The sequence below is a fragment of the Xenopus tropicalis genome, chromosome 9, assembly GCF_000004195.4.
Source record: "Xenopus tropicalis strain Nigerian chromosome 9, UCB_Xtro_10.0, whole genome shotgun sequence".
In the NCBI taxonomy this organism is placed as follows: domain Eukaryota; kingdom Metazoa; phylum Chordata; class Amphibia; order Anura; family Pipidae; genus Xenopus; species Xenopus tropicalis.
The window spans coordinates 84,493,940-84,509,582 of NC_030685.2; the positions used below are offsets into that span (position 1 = coordinate 84,493,940).

At 44.1% G+C, this 15,643-nt stretch overlaps 1 protein-coding gene across 2 annotated transcripts in view; it reads left to right on the forward strand.

Annotated features, from left to right (window-relative positions):
• The first annotated feature begins 327 nt into the window (after nt 1–327).
• tmem163 (transmembrane protein 163) overlaps nt 328–15,643 on the forward strand; it is a 55,037-nt gene continuing 39,721 nt past the window's right edge. The window contains exons 1-3 of one of the 2 annotated variants that reach the window (XM_031892473.1): nt 328–651; nt 2,066–2,349; nt 10,352–10,471. In XM_031892473.1, coding sequence (XP_031748333.1) covers nt 2,172–2,349; nt 10,352–10,471 — 298 coding nt within the window. In that variant the 5' untranslated portion in view covers nt 328–651; nt 2,066–2,171. 2 annotated transcript variants of the gene reach the window in all.

Consider the following 15,643-nt stretch of genomic DNA (forward strand, 5'->3'; position numbering starts at 1 on the left):
CCAACCCCTATTTCTGTAGGGAAATGAGAGCAGGGCAGGCAGTAACCCTTCCAACACTTTCCCCTGTCTCTGCCCCTATATATTAGGTACCTACCTAGTGCTACCAACCCCTATTTCTGTAGGGAAATGAGAGCAGAGCCAAAGCAGTAAAGACATTTGGTCACTTAAAGAGATGCACCCTTATCCCTGATACAGTCAGTTTTCCGTGTCTGATATATATTTAGACTCCCATTCCTCCCCTGTCTGCTCTCGGTGCACTGAGATGTGCGTCACACAGGCCAGGCTTCCCTACGCTAGGGGACAGAAGTCTTTGCCCAGAGACTCTGCATTTATATGTGAGACACAGAGATCAGTCATGAGCAACATAAACTCTTGTTTCAGATTTTTTAAGTTGGGGTGCTGGAGGTGGGGATAATTTTTGGACTTCATATCACAGACTGGAGTTAGTACTGGGACACATAATGTTGGTAATAAGTAGCAATGCAGCAAATAAGAACAGATGACCAGTGACTTGACTAGGCAGCTTGCAATCTAGAGAGCAGAAAGAGAAGAGGTCTGGGCATTTAACTGGCACTGAGCTGGCACTGCTGCCATTTGGATTACCTACCTGTGTAGACACCTACTTGGCAGCCTGGGACTTTAAAACATTTGGTAAGTAGACTGAATTTGTGGCGGCACTGCTGATTAGAATGGGTTAATGGGGGCGATTGCAGGGCAATCAGTATCTGACACATAAAGGTGCAATGTATCAAATGGATTCCTGCTGTGACATATAAGCTATCAGTAAAAAGGTGGCATAACTCATCGGCCAATCAGAAGACGGGGTGCCTTGGGGCAGAACATCATAGGTCAGCAAGGAGACAGGATATTGTGGGATACAAATCCATAGGTCAGAAAGGGGACGGTGTACTTTGGGGCATAAAGCCATAGGCTGGTAAGGAGATGGGGTACTGTGGGGAAGAAAGCCATTGGTCATTAAGGAGATGGGGTACTGTGGGCAAGAAAACTATTGGCCAGTAAGGAGATGGGGTACTGTGGGCAAGAAAGCCATTGGCCAGTAAGGAGATGGGGTACTGTGGGCAAGAAAGCCATTGGCCAGTAAGGAGATGTGGTACTGTGGGCCAGTAAGCCATATGTCAGGAACCTGAAGGGAAACCTTGGGTCAAAAAAATGTCAGTAAGGAGATGGGTTTCCTTTGGGCAAAAAGCCATTGGTCAGTAAGGACATGGTATACGTTGGGCGGGAAGCCATTGGTCATAGGATAAATTTGGGCAAAAAGCCATTGGTCAGTAAGGACATGGTATACGTTGGGCTGGAAGCCATTGGTCATAGGATAAATGTGGGCAAAAAGCCATTGGTCAGTAAGGGCATGGTATACATTGGGCTGGAAGCCATTGGTCATAGGATAAATTTGGGCAAAAAGCCATTGGTCAGTAAGGGCATGGTATACGTTGGGCTGGAAGCCATTGGTCATAGGATAAATTTGGGCAAAAAGCCATTGGTCAGTAAGGCCATGGTATACGTTGGGCTGGAAGCCATTGGTCATAGGATAAATTTGGGCAAAAAGCCATAGGTTCTATTGGGCTTGGGGAATAAAGTTCTACCTAAGTTTACCACTCAGGAAGGGAGGAATTTTAGTTCCACTTACACCTTGGGATTAAACTGAACCATTAAACTCCCATCCCTTCCCAGCAGCCTTAGCGTAACCTGCAGCCTTTAGCCTGGAATGGATTCTGCTCCTTTTGACATTCCTGAAACCCATCCCAACCTATCCCGGGGCAGAGGAGGAGTTAGCGGGGAAGCAAAGCGGCTATGGATGAATGCATTCCAGTCCTGGTTTTACCTGCCTGTATGACCCCCCTCCCCAGCCCAGCCCAGCCCAGCAGCGCAGCAATAGCAGCTCCAGCCTGAAGCTCAGTTGGATAAAGTCCCCTGGTCCCCCCAGGCTGTATCCAGTGATGCTGCTCAGGCTTGGGATGTGGGAGGCTGAAGCCCAGGATTTAATTAGACCCTGTGTGTTACTGTCCCTTCCCTTACTGTGCCTGCTGCTCTCTCTGCCTGTCAGGAGTCTGCTGTGAAGCATCTGGCACCGAGTGTGGCTCTGCCTTCCCCTCAGTCTGTGCTGAGCGCACATCTCACCTGGGTGCCACATTCCTCTCCCAGCCGCCGGGATGGAGCCTCTGGACACAGAGTTGTGCTACGACCCAGACCCCAGCATTGTGCAACCGTCCTGCAACGGGCAGACACCCCCCGGGCACAGGACGCAGCCGCCAACCCTGCAAATGGACCACGAGCAGCAGATGAAGATCAGCGAGAGCGGCCAGTTCAGCGACGTGGTGGAAAACAGAGGTGAGTGACTTTCAGCAACTTACTGGCTGCGCTGCCCCCCAATATAGGAGAAGAGTGGGGTGGGCTTGGACCAATTCCTGACCCATTAGGTGGGAGTTCACCCCACTTTTTCCAAGAGTCCCAGAATTTTTTTGTGTTGCTCTTTATCTGTCTGAAATACAGGTATTCCTTAGTGGTGGTATTAGGGGGCCCAATGCAAAATACCTTAATTGGGGCCTGTTATTTGTAATCCAACCTACAGCTCTCTAAATCCTACCCCAAACACATTCTTGCCTTACTATATACACTATGCCACATTAACAGCCTCCACCCAACACCATATTGCCCTACTATACTCATTATTCTTACAGCTTTTTCTCCTGACATCATCTTACCATAATATACACAGTTAAAGTCCATCCATACATCATCTTGCCTTACTATACACAATCTCCCACACTTACAGGCCTTACCTGACACATCTTGCCTTGCTATACACTCTCTCCTACACTTACAGGCCTTCCTGACACATCTTGCCCTACTATACACACTCCCCCACAGTTACAGGCCTTCCTGACACATCTTGCCCTACTATACACACTCCCCCCAGTTACAGACCTTCTCTACACATCTTGCCTTACTATACACACTCCCCCACACTTACAGGCCTTCCTGACACATCTTGCCTTATTAGACACACTCTCCCTGAGTTACAGACCTTCCCTGACACATCTTGCCTTACTATACACACTATCCCACAGTTACAGACCTTCCCCAATACATCTTGCCTTACTATACACACTTTCCCACAGTTACAGACCTTCCCCAATACATCTTGCCTTACTATACACACAGTCCCAGGCCTTCCCTGACATATCTTGCCTTACTATACACACTCTCCCACAGTTACAGACCTTCCCTGACACATCTTGCCTTACTATACACACTGTCCCACAGTTACAGGGCTTCCCTGACACATCTTGCCTTACTATACACACCATCCAACAGATCTCCCTGCCTTTATAGACTGTACTTTATAGACATTTTTCATATACAGCCCATTTTCCTCATGTAATCTCTATTTACTAAAACACTATCCCACAGCTTCAGCCTAGACTGCTGATGTAGTTTTGCCTTACTATACACACGTCCCCATAGTAACACACTTACTATACACACTTCCCCGTAGTAACACACTTACTATACACACTTCCCCATAATAACACACTTACTATACACACTTCCCCATAGTAACACACTTACTATACACACTTCCCCATAGTAACACACTTACTATACACACTTCCCCATAGTTACCCTAAACCATTTCCCTTACCATATACAGTATCCCAGAGTTAGAAAGATAACTGCTGCTCAGGGAGTGCACTTTGAGTGTGGGGCCCCAGGGCCACTGTTTGCACCCATTAAACCAAGGGCACCACATAGGCGGGGAGTTATGTTACCATTAAGTAGAAGGGATTGCCAGTTCCTGAGCTCACAGATGGCACGGAGACTCCCTGGAAGACACATTACTGTCCCCCCCCCGGGCTCAGTACGGTGTGATCTTTCCATGGAAATGAGATATTGACGACGCTCAGATGAAAGGATTGGGGGGGTAAATCAATCTTATTGCTGATGGTAATTGCGCGGGGAGACATGGGGTCCCACAGGAGCCGTTCCTCGGGGTAAAACACGTTCCGAGTGATTAATTGCACTACAAGCAATTAGCTGGGGATTTTCCTTTAATGTTAATGGATCAGCAATGAGGCATCAGATACATGTGCCTAATTGCACAGAATTGCTCAATTTGGATTTGATTGCAAGCTCTGTGGAACAGCTTCCATTAATATGCTTTTGTTTATAGTGCAAATCAGCAGGTTTGAGTTGTTTTGTCCGGTGACTTTAGCTATATCTTAACCCCGAAGTGCCCGGCTGAATGTGTGAATCACTGGCACTAAGGGATGGCTGCCTGGGCACTGCCAGTCGGATGGCTATGGGCCAGGGCATAGCAGGACGGGCTGCTCCCATGCTTCAAGGGCAGGATGAATAATTTAAATGGCAGAGTATGAAATCAAAGCAAAGCTTTAAGTGGCACAAACAAAAGGGAATGAGGCTCAGCCGTATCCCAGGGAAGGTGCGGGCTCCTCCATTCATTTTCTCTACATTGTTACCCAGGGTGGGGGGCAGAGAAGGGGGGAGAGACAGAGGCAGAGCAACATAAACACCAACATACTCATTACACACAGCAAGATTGCATACATAGATAGATAGATAGATAGATAGATAGATAGATAGATAGATAGATGGATAGCTAGATAGAGAGATAGATAGATAGATAGATGGATAGCTAGATAGATAGACTGATGGATAGCTAGATAGATAGATAAATAGATAGATAGATGATAGATAGATAGATAGATAGATAGATAGATAGATAGATAGATATAGATAGATAAAAATAGATAGATAGACAGACAGACAGATAGATAATAATTGAGAGACTGGCCAATAGATAGATAGATAACGATAGATAGATGATAGATAGATAGATAGATAGATAGATGATAGATAGATAGATAGATAGATAGATGATAGAGAAATAAAGATAGATTGAATCGAGAGACTGATCAATAGATAATGAGATTGATGATAGATAGATGCTTGATAGATAAATAGATATAGATAGATAGATAGATTGATGGATAGCTAGATAGATAGATAAATAGATATAGATAGATAGAACCGAGAGACTGATCAATAGATAGATTGTTGATAGATAGATAGATTGACAGACAGATTAAAAAAAATATGAAGACGAGAAAGATAGTATGGACTGAAAGATAATAGATTAGATGATATATAAAGAAATTATATAGATGAATAATAATAAATACATAGAGAGATAGCCAGACTGATAAATGGTAAATAAATAATATAGATGATTAATGATTTGATATATATATAATTACCCGTGTATAAATAGATAAGTAGATGATGAAAATATATACATGAGAGATGATTTAGATACTTGATAGATGTATAAATAGATAGATGATAAATAGAGAAGAGAAATGCTATATAGATTGAAAGATCACACACAGAAATGAAATAGACAAATAGAAATATAGAAAGAAATACTGATGATAGAGATATTATATTGATAGATAGATAGACTCACAAGAGGTAATATATTAGTAGAAGAGAAGATAGATAACATATAATGAAATAAACACAACAAAATCCCTAGATTAGATTTAGATACACAGAACAATAATACACGGCTTGAGAGATATAGATATATACACACATGTACCATCATAACCTGCTCGGCTAACAGGCTTACTGCTGCTATATATATATATTAGCTTGGTGCTTTGGCCACATAATAGGGCTTTGGCTGTATTTTGTATATATCGATTTATCTGTATCTGTCTGTCCATTTACATGTCTGTCTATCTAATATGGTTTGGTAAGATTAATAGGCAGAAAGGCAGCGCTGGGCATAGTAACCGCAGTGGCACTATTGGCACATATTAGTCTGTTACTGAGAATGTGTGCACAAGGGGTTAATAGAGCAATAGGGGCTCATATACCATTAGTACACGGGAGATACAAGGGATATATGTGGGGCTTACACAGTACATACACAGGCTCATATATGTATGTGTAACAAAGAGCATGAATAGTGTTACTGTAACAGATACTGGGAGTAACATTGCTCCCGGAGTAACACAAGTACCGGTACTGACCAATAAACGAGGAATTTCGTGCTTCCCGTACAATTCCGTATCCGTGTGTGAAGGATTTTTTTTTTTAATATCTGACATTTCCATTTGCCCAAGGAGGGTCGGGATATTGGTTTCCTGATTTGTACATTAATCTTCCCACCCCCACGTTATTTAGGGTTTCTATTTGCAGCAATGCAGATGGGCGATACAATTACTAACCGGGGAATAATATCAAATGAGCAGACGACAAAGAAAAGCTTCTTTTTTTTCTCCACCTTTTTATTTTTTTTACTTTTCTATTTATATAAAATCGGTAAGGCTGCATGCTGGGAGCACTTTCCCTTTAACAAACCAATTAAGGGGCCACAGTCATACACTTCTACTATATTATCAATAAATATTCTTTGCTGCTAATTGGTTCCAGCGTACAGCTCGCTTTTGGCTAAAAATAGTTATTGTTTGCGAGCGGAGAGATTCAGAGGCACTCGCAGCCTGGGGATTACGAGGGGCTTTACACTGGATTACAATGAGAGAACAAAGGGGAATTAAACCCATATCCCCCCCCCCCCGGATCAAATAGCAGGGCATCTAGATTCAGGCGCGGGGCTGTATAAGAGACTGAGCAGAGCCTGACTATCCGTGTAGGGCTACCGCCTCATTTGAGGGGTGCACATAGGGGCGACTGCCTTCAAACCCACAATTTTTGGGTCAACCCAGAGTAGCATGGTATATCAGACAGTGTGTATAGTAAGGCAAGATGGTGTCAGAGGAAGGGACTGTAACTGTGGGACAGTGTGTATAGTAAGGGAAGATGGTATTGGGGGGGTGTAACTGTGGGACAGTGTGTATAGTAAGGGAAGATGGTATGGGGGGTGTAACTGTGGGATAGTGTGTATAGTAAGGGAAGATGGTATGGGGGGGGCTGTAACTGTGGGACAGTGTGTATAGTAAGGCAAGATGGTATGGGGGGGTGTAACTGTGGGACAGTGTGTATAGTAAGGGAAGATGGTATGGGGGGGGGGTGTAACTGTGGGACAGTGTGTATAGTAAGGGAAGATGGTATGGGGAGGCTGTAACTGTGGGACAGTGTGTATAGTAAGGGAAGATGGTATGGGGGGGTGTAACTGTGGGACAGTGTGTATAGTAAGGGAAGATGGTATGGGGGGGGTGTAACTGTGGGACAGTGTGTATAGTAAGGGAAGATGGTATGGGGGGTGTAACTGGGGGACAGTGTGTATAGTAAGGGAAGATGGTATGGGGGGGGTGTAACTGTGGGACAGTGTGTATAGTAAGGGAAGATGGTATGGGGGGGCTGTAACTGTGGGACAGTGTGTATAGTAAGGGAAGATGGTATGGGGGGCTGTAACTGTGGGACAGTGTGTATAGTAAGGCAAGATGGTATGGGGAGGCTGTAACTGTGGGACAGTGTGTATAGTAAGGCAAGATGGTATGGGGGGGTGTAACTGTGGGACAGTGTGTATAGTAAGGGAAGATGGTATGGGGAGGCTGTAACTGTGGGACAGTGTGTATAGTAAGGGAAGATGGTATGGGGGGGTGTAACTGTGGGACAGTGTGTATAGTAAGGGAAGATGGTATGGGGGGGGGGTGTAACTGTGGGACAGTGTGTATAGTAAGGGAAGATGGTATGGGGAGGCTGTAACTGTGGGACAGTGTGTATAGTAAGGGAAGATGGTATGGGGGGGTGTAACTGTGGGACAGTGTGTATAGTAAGGGAAGATGGTATGGGGGGGTGTAACTGTGGGACAGTGTGTATAGTAAGGGAAGATGGTATGGGGGGTGTAACTGGGGGACAGTGTGTATAGTAAGGGAAGATGGTATGGGGGGGGGGCTGTAACTGTGGGATAGTGTGTATAGTAAGGGAAGATGGTATGGGGGGTGTAACTGGGGGACAGTGTGTATAGTAAGGGAAGATGGTATGGGGGGGTGTAACTGTGGGACAGTGTGTATAGTAAGGGAAGATGGTATGGGGGGTGTAACTGTGGGACAGTGTGTATAGTAAGGGAAGATGGTATGGGGGGGGTGTAACTGTGGGACAGTGTGTATAGTAAGGGAAGATGGTATGGGGGGTGTAACTGTGGGACAGTGTGTATAGTAAGGGAAGATGGTATGGGGGGGTGTAACTGTGGGACAGTGTGTATAGTAAGGGAAGATGGTATGGGGGGGTGTAACTGTGGGACAGTGTGTATAGTAAGGGAAGATGGTATGGGGGGTGTAACTGTGGGACAGTGTGTATAGTAAGGGAAGATGGTATGGGGGGGGGGGCTGTAACTGTGGGATAGTGTGTATAGTAAGGGAAGATGGTATGGGGGGGTGTAACTGTGGGACAGTGTGTATAGTAAGGGAAGATGGTATGGGGGGTGTAACTGTGGGACAGTGTGTATAGTAAGGGAAGATGGTATGGGGGGGGGGCTGTAACTGTGGGATAGTGTGTATAGTAAGGGAAGATGGTATGGGGGGGTGTAACTGTGGGACAGTGTGTATAGTAAGGGAAGATGGTATGGGGGGGTGTAACTGTGGGACAGTGTGTATAGTAAGGGAAGATGGTATGGGGGGTGTAACTGTGGGACAGTGTGTATAGTAAGGGAAGATGGTATGGGGGGGTGTAACTGTGGGATAGTGTGTATAGTAAGGGAAGATGGTATGGGGGGGTGTAACTGTGGGATAGTGTGTATAGTAAGGGAAGATTGTATGGGGGCTGTAAGTGTGGGACAGTGTGTATAGTAAGGGAAGATGCTGTTATGGATAGGGGCTGTATATGTGGGACAGTGAGTATAGAGTAAGGTGAGATGGTGTCACGGGATAATAAACACAGGGGTCCCACACGTAATAATGTGGGTGCGACCATCATGGCTTCGCCAGTCCTGTGGCTCCGGGGCTGCGGGAATCTCATACGCACGCTGGATATGAGAGAAACAGGAATAGATAGTGGCAGACATGCTGTGGGCACAGATGCAGGGAGGCGGCGGAAATGGAGATTCTATTTTGGGCTCCCTTCTGTTCTTTAAAAATACATCAGATGGTGATATCTATTTATCCTTTACTGAGCAGGCTGGGGGTGCTTATTATTGGTAGGAGCTGTGCCATGTAGGATGCACTACAGCCAGTCATACAGCCCCATATATACAGTATATATATATATCCAGGCCATTAGGGGATGGTGGGTAAGTGCTTAGGGTGAGGGTTCCTGTGTTATAAAGGCTCTTGGAATTGCACTGCGGCTCTGCTTAGTAAGTGATTTATTATTAGTTATATGAGCAGGATTCCATTTCTTGCCTAGAAAATTTAATTTCTCTGACCTAAGGGCCTCAATCTACCTGTAATGCACAGTAAGGTGAGATGGTGTCACGGGATAATAAATATATCCTCTCTGGTGTCAGTGAGTGACAGCTATAAGGATATAAAGGGGAACATTATCCCTTATAATACATGAGTGATACTCAGAGTTCCCTGTATAACTCAGCCTGCAGCCTTGTGCCTTTATATGGGGGGCACAGAACCCCTCAGTGACTGCTAATATCCTTATCATTTACAGTAGGGGGTACATTATCCCTTATAATACATGAGTGATACTCAGAGTTCCCTGTATAACTCAGCCTGCAGCCTTGTGCCTTTATATGGGGGGCACAGAACCCCTCAGTGACTGCTAATATCCTTATCATTTACAGTAGGGGGTACATTATCCCTTATATCCGGACCTGAATAACTGGTTGTAGTATTTACATTAGGGGACACATTATCCCATAAAATACACAAGAACAATTGCACGTTGCCCGTCACTAGCCTACAGATTACTTGACAATAGCGACACTGGATTTAATGGGATTTGAATGAATGTTTATTATGATGTAGATATCTTAAGACAACTATATTATTTTTTTGTGATTCATTAAAGAATTATTAAAGAATTAAAGTAAATGTAACCATAAGGAACTTCCCAATATGAATTCATTATAAATGTATTTTTAAGAGAAATGTAACTGCTAGAAAAATGAGTATCTGCCCATCCCTTGCTATTCCTTCCACTGCCTGTTCTGACTACATATACCACTGTAACAGCAGCCTGCTCTCCTCCAATCCCACAGTGCTTTGCATGTTCTGGGAGTAACACATTAGTCACTAGGCATTGTGGGTAATGGAGGGGAGCAGACTACTGCTACATTGGTTCAATGGTGCATACAGAGGACTCTCTTGTGAAATGTTGTACTGAGTCGTAACCCAGCAGTTAGGTATCTGTCACAGTGATTCCTGTGTTTCTTTGCATCCGTCCCATTCAGGTTTGCTTGAAAGCAGCACCAGACTGAAACCCCATGAAGCCCAGAACTATCGGAAAAAGGCCTTGTGGGTCTCTTGGCTTTCCATTGCCGTCACATTGATCCTGGCCATAGCGGCTTTCAGTGAGTATCCAGTTTCTTTATCTGCACTTCTCTGTCCCTGCCATGATTGGCCTGTCACTCTCCCGCTGTCGCTATACTATAACTCCTAGTATCCTCCAATCGATGCCAAAGGATGCTGGGAGCTGTAGTCCATGGGATACATCTGGCTTGCCTAATTCACTTTAACAATGTCCTTTACTCTTGGACTATGCGGCTGTGGCCAACTCTTAGGGGCAGATCAAAATCTGAGTTTAGATTTAGTACATAAAAACTCACCCACGTTCTATTCATTCCTAAGGGATTTTATAAGCGTATTTATAAATGAGGTAAAATTATAACTCACCATTTGAGAAATATGTTTTAAAAATCCCATAGGAATGAATAGAACGTGGGTGAGTTTTTATGTATTAAGGAAAAACTTTATCTAGAAAGCTCCAAATAACGGGAAGGCTCCCATAGGCTCCAATTTAATCCAATAATTTACATTTTTAAAAATGTTTTCCTTTTCTCTGTAATAATAAAACAGTACCTGTACTTGATCCCAACTAAGATATAATTACCCCTTATTGGGGCAGAACAGCCCTATTGGGTTTATTTCATGGTTAAATGATTCCCTTTTCTCTGTAATAATAAAACAGTACCTGTACTTGATCCCAACTAAGATATAATTACCCCTTATTGGGGGCAGAACAGCCCTATTGGGTTTATTTCATGGTTAAATGATTCCCTTTTCTCTGTAATAATAAAACAGTACCTGTACTTGATCCCAACTAAGATATAATTACCCCTTATTGGGGCAGAACAGCCCTATTGGGTTTATTTCATGGTTAAATGATTCCCTTTTCTCTGTAATAATAAAACAGTACCTGTACTTGATCCCAACTAAGATATAATTACCCCTTATTGGGGGCAGAACAGCCCTATTGGGTTTATTTAATGGTTAAATGATTCCCTTTTCTCTGTAATAATAAAACAGTACCTGTACTTGATCCCAACTAAGATATAATTACCCCTTATTGGGGGCAGAACTTTTAGTAGCTATGGAGATGGAGATGAAAAGATCCCATATCCAGAAAACCCCATGTCCAGACTATTCTGGATAAAAGGTATCATATCTGTAACATCCTTATACATTTACATTATTCACTGCATATTTAATAGATTGTACATGGCTTCTGAGTATCACTCATGTATTATAAGGGATAATGTACCCCCTACTGTAAATGATAAGGATATTAGCAGTCACTGAGGGGTTCTGTGCCCATATAAAGGCACAAGGCTGCAGGCTTAGTTATACAGGGAACTCTGAGTATCACTCATGTATTATAAGGGATAATGTACCCCCTACTGTAAATGATAAGGATATTAGCAGTCACTGAGGGGTTCTGTGCCCCCATATAAAGGCACAAGGCTGCAGGCTGAGTTATACAGGGAACTCTGAGTATCACTCATGTATTATAAGGGATAATGTACCCCCTACTGTAAATGATAAGGATATTAGCAGTCACTGAGGGGTTCTGTGCCCATATAAAGGCACAAGGCTGCAGGCTGAGTTATACAGGGAACTCTGAGTATCACTCATGTATTATAAGGGATAATGTACCCCCTACTGTAAATGATAAGGATATTAGCAGTCACTGAGGGGTTCTGTGCCCATATAAAGGCACAAGGCTGCAGGCTGAGTTATACAGGGAACTCTGAGTATCACTCATGTATTATAAGGGATAATGTACCCCCTACTGTAAATGATAAGGATATTAGCAGTCACTGAGGGGTTCTGTGCCCATATAAAGGCACAAGGCTGCAGGCTGAGTTATACAGGGAACTCTGAGTATCACTCATGTATTATAAGGGATAATGTACCCCCTACTGTAAATGATAAGGATATTAGCAGTCACTGAGGGGTTCTGTGCCCATATAAAGGCACAAGGCTGCAGGCTGAGTTATACAGGGAACTCTGAGTATCACTCATGTATTATAAGGGATAATGTACCCCCTACTGTAAATGATAAGGATATTAGCAGTCACTGAGGGGTTCTGTGCCCATATAAAGGCACAAGGCTGCAGGCTGAGTTATACAGGGAACTCTGAGTATCACTCATGTATTATAAGGGATACTGTACCCCCTACTGTAAATGATAAGGATATTAGCAGTCACTGAGGGGTTCTGTGCCCCCCATATAAAGGCACAAGGCTGCAGGCTGAGTTATACAGGGAACTCTGAGTATCACTCATGTATTATAAGGGATACTGTACCCCCTACTGTAAATGATAAGGATATTAGCAGTCACTGAGGGGTTCTGTGCCCATATAAAGGCACAAGGCTGCAGGCCTTTCCATATGAACACGAACAGAACATGTATTCAGTATGTTGTATGCTCATAGCACTGGGCCCCAGCATTCTCAGCTCTGGTATCAGGAATATTTAACAGGGAAATATAACCCAGTAACACCCAGAAAACCACAGGCGGAACATTCATGTTTCATGTCCTTTAACAATCGATCGTGACTGTGTAAATCCATGATAAATATGGAGTGTACTCGTGTATCATATCGGCCTCTGTGTATAGACAGGTTTCGTGTATTTAAAGGAGACAAAAACACCCTTTAGATGCTCCCTTTCATTATTTCAGCCTTGCAAACCAGTTTTCTACTCTGGATATCGTGCCCATAGGCTCAGCGTAATGGGAGGAGCTTAACAATGGCTGACAGAATGCATAGGGGCAGCTGGACAGAAGAGACATTACAAAACCATAAGCTACTTCTTATAAACTCCACTGACCCCCAATTAAAATACTGACTTATTAGCACATTAATTACCTATACTATTTTTTTTTATCTACTACTGACTAGTTATGGGGCCCCACAGCAATATAATTGGGCTCCTAAACCTATGCAGTATTAGTAACTTACGTAACTTCCATATCAGGCAATGACAGCGCAGAGCAGGGGCAGGTAGGTGGGAAGGGGTTAAACTTAGGGCAAACTCCACTGACCCCCCCCAATAAACTGAATTACTTATTAGTTGATTAATAATGAAACTGCAGGGGCGTATTTAGGTCCGGTGCTGCCTGCAAAACTACATTACCCATAACCCCCTGCAGGTCATTTAAAAGGCAGAGAGCTGCAGGCTGACTTTCTCTAGATCAAGAAAGCATCCCATGAAACTGGCACTTGTTTAGCAGATAATCCTGTTCTCCCAGTACAAGTAATGAGATTTCTGCTCTTATGTCTTGTACATGTAATTACCCTCCTGTGCTGCAAAAGAAATAGTAATTAATTAACACAGGAGCTGGGGATGTGCTTGATGTCACTCAGAGCCCGAGAGCCGAGCGGCACAATCCGCAGTGAAGTCTCTGCAGAAAATTCCGTGTCAGCTCCCCAGGGGGATTTGCCGGATCTGTCTGTCTGTTCTCTGCAACGTGCTGCATACATTACAGGCAGCAGCAGCGCAGGGATCAAGAACCGCATACATATACATTGGGATAGACAGAAGCAGCCTTGTAGCCCTCCTGCTGCTGCTCAAGCGCCATGGCTGTCAGGGGGTGCTGGGAGTTGTAGCTGAAGAACAGCAGGAGGGTCACAGCCGATAAATCCTTGACAATGAAGATTTGCTTGGAATGCTTCCATCTGGAACTTCATTTAAAGGGGAACTTTTCATGCTGCGAATGTCAAATTTGGGGGCTACAGAGCAAAAAGCTCAATAATATAAAAAGAACCCCATAAAAAAATGATACATTGTAATAAAAACTGTAAATGCCGGTATGGGAACTGTTATTCAGAATGCATGGGACCTGAGGTTTTCCGGATAAATGTTAAACAAGCCCAATATGATTGTTCTGCCTTTAGTAAGGATTATTTATATCTTATTTAGGGTGAAGTCAAAGGTTCTGTTTTATTATTATAGAGGAAAAGGTTAATTTAAAAAATATATATTATTATTCGATTAAAATGGGAGATGACTTTTCCGTAATGTGGATTTTTTTGGATAATCTATATATGCATTTAAAAAAAATGACACTCCTGTGGTTTTCTCACACTTTACATTGACATTTCCAGGAATCGGACTCTTCCTCTCTCTGTGCCGATTGCTCTTTCATTGATTCCACAAACACTTGTGCCCCAGAGCCCTGTGGGTACTCGCATTTGTGCAAAGCTTTTCCCAACCGCACTTCTATCCTCTGCCCCCCGTCTCACCGCTCCCTGCCCAAACACTCTAAAACCACTCTAAGTCATGTAATTCACATTATCCGGAACAGCCAGATATGGAAAGGGCTATCTGCAGTGTCCAACTGGCCCACAGGTACACCAGGAAAACTCCCGCTGGGCCCAGGTGTCAGTGGGTCCTACTGCTTCTAACCATTTGGCCTAATTCATGGTCATTTCCTATTTCTCTATGGGGACAAATCAACTAAGTATAAAGAAGAATAGGTTATAGTATGTAAACACAAAAAAACTAGGAAAATATAGAGGTTGAATGAGAAGTGGATGGAAAATAATTTGAGGAGTGGGCCCACACAGGGTCGGACTGGGCCGCTGGGGCACTGGAAGAAACCCGGTGGGCCCTGGCGGGCCCCACTGGCCCAGACTCTGACCCCTGTCGGCACTCCCCCGGCCGCTGTTCTCCTTGCCCTGATGCATTCAAAGTATGTTTGACTTACCCACGCTCAGGGGAGGACGTTGGGCAGGTGTCGGGGGCCCCTGTGGGGAGTGCAGGGGAGGCGGCAGGGGCACCCTGGGCCCACAGGTTAAGGTTTTCTGGAGGGCCCCTGGCATCCCAGTTTGTCCCAGTCTGGACAATCCACAGGGCTCAGGCAAATACAGGGTGCACTTCCCAGTCGGTCGGTACAAGTCACCCTATGATACAGGGACTATGTTATGTGAACACATAAACCCCCCAAATACCATTTTACCCAATGAAACAACTTTCCAATATACATTTATTGAAATGTTTCCGTGGTTTCAAAGTTATTTGTAAATCTAATTTCTATTGAAAGCAATGCCTATCTGCCCGTTTCTGTATTGGTGGTTCTGTCTGTGGAAACAAACAGCTGACGGACAGATCTGGAGCAGAAATCACTGCTACATCATTTCAAGGGACTCTTCTGCCTTTCTAAATGGCAGCGAGACCGATGGCTCTATCCCTTACATCTTGTAACTGTCCGGCTCTTCTTATCCTCTTGATTGAGAGCA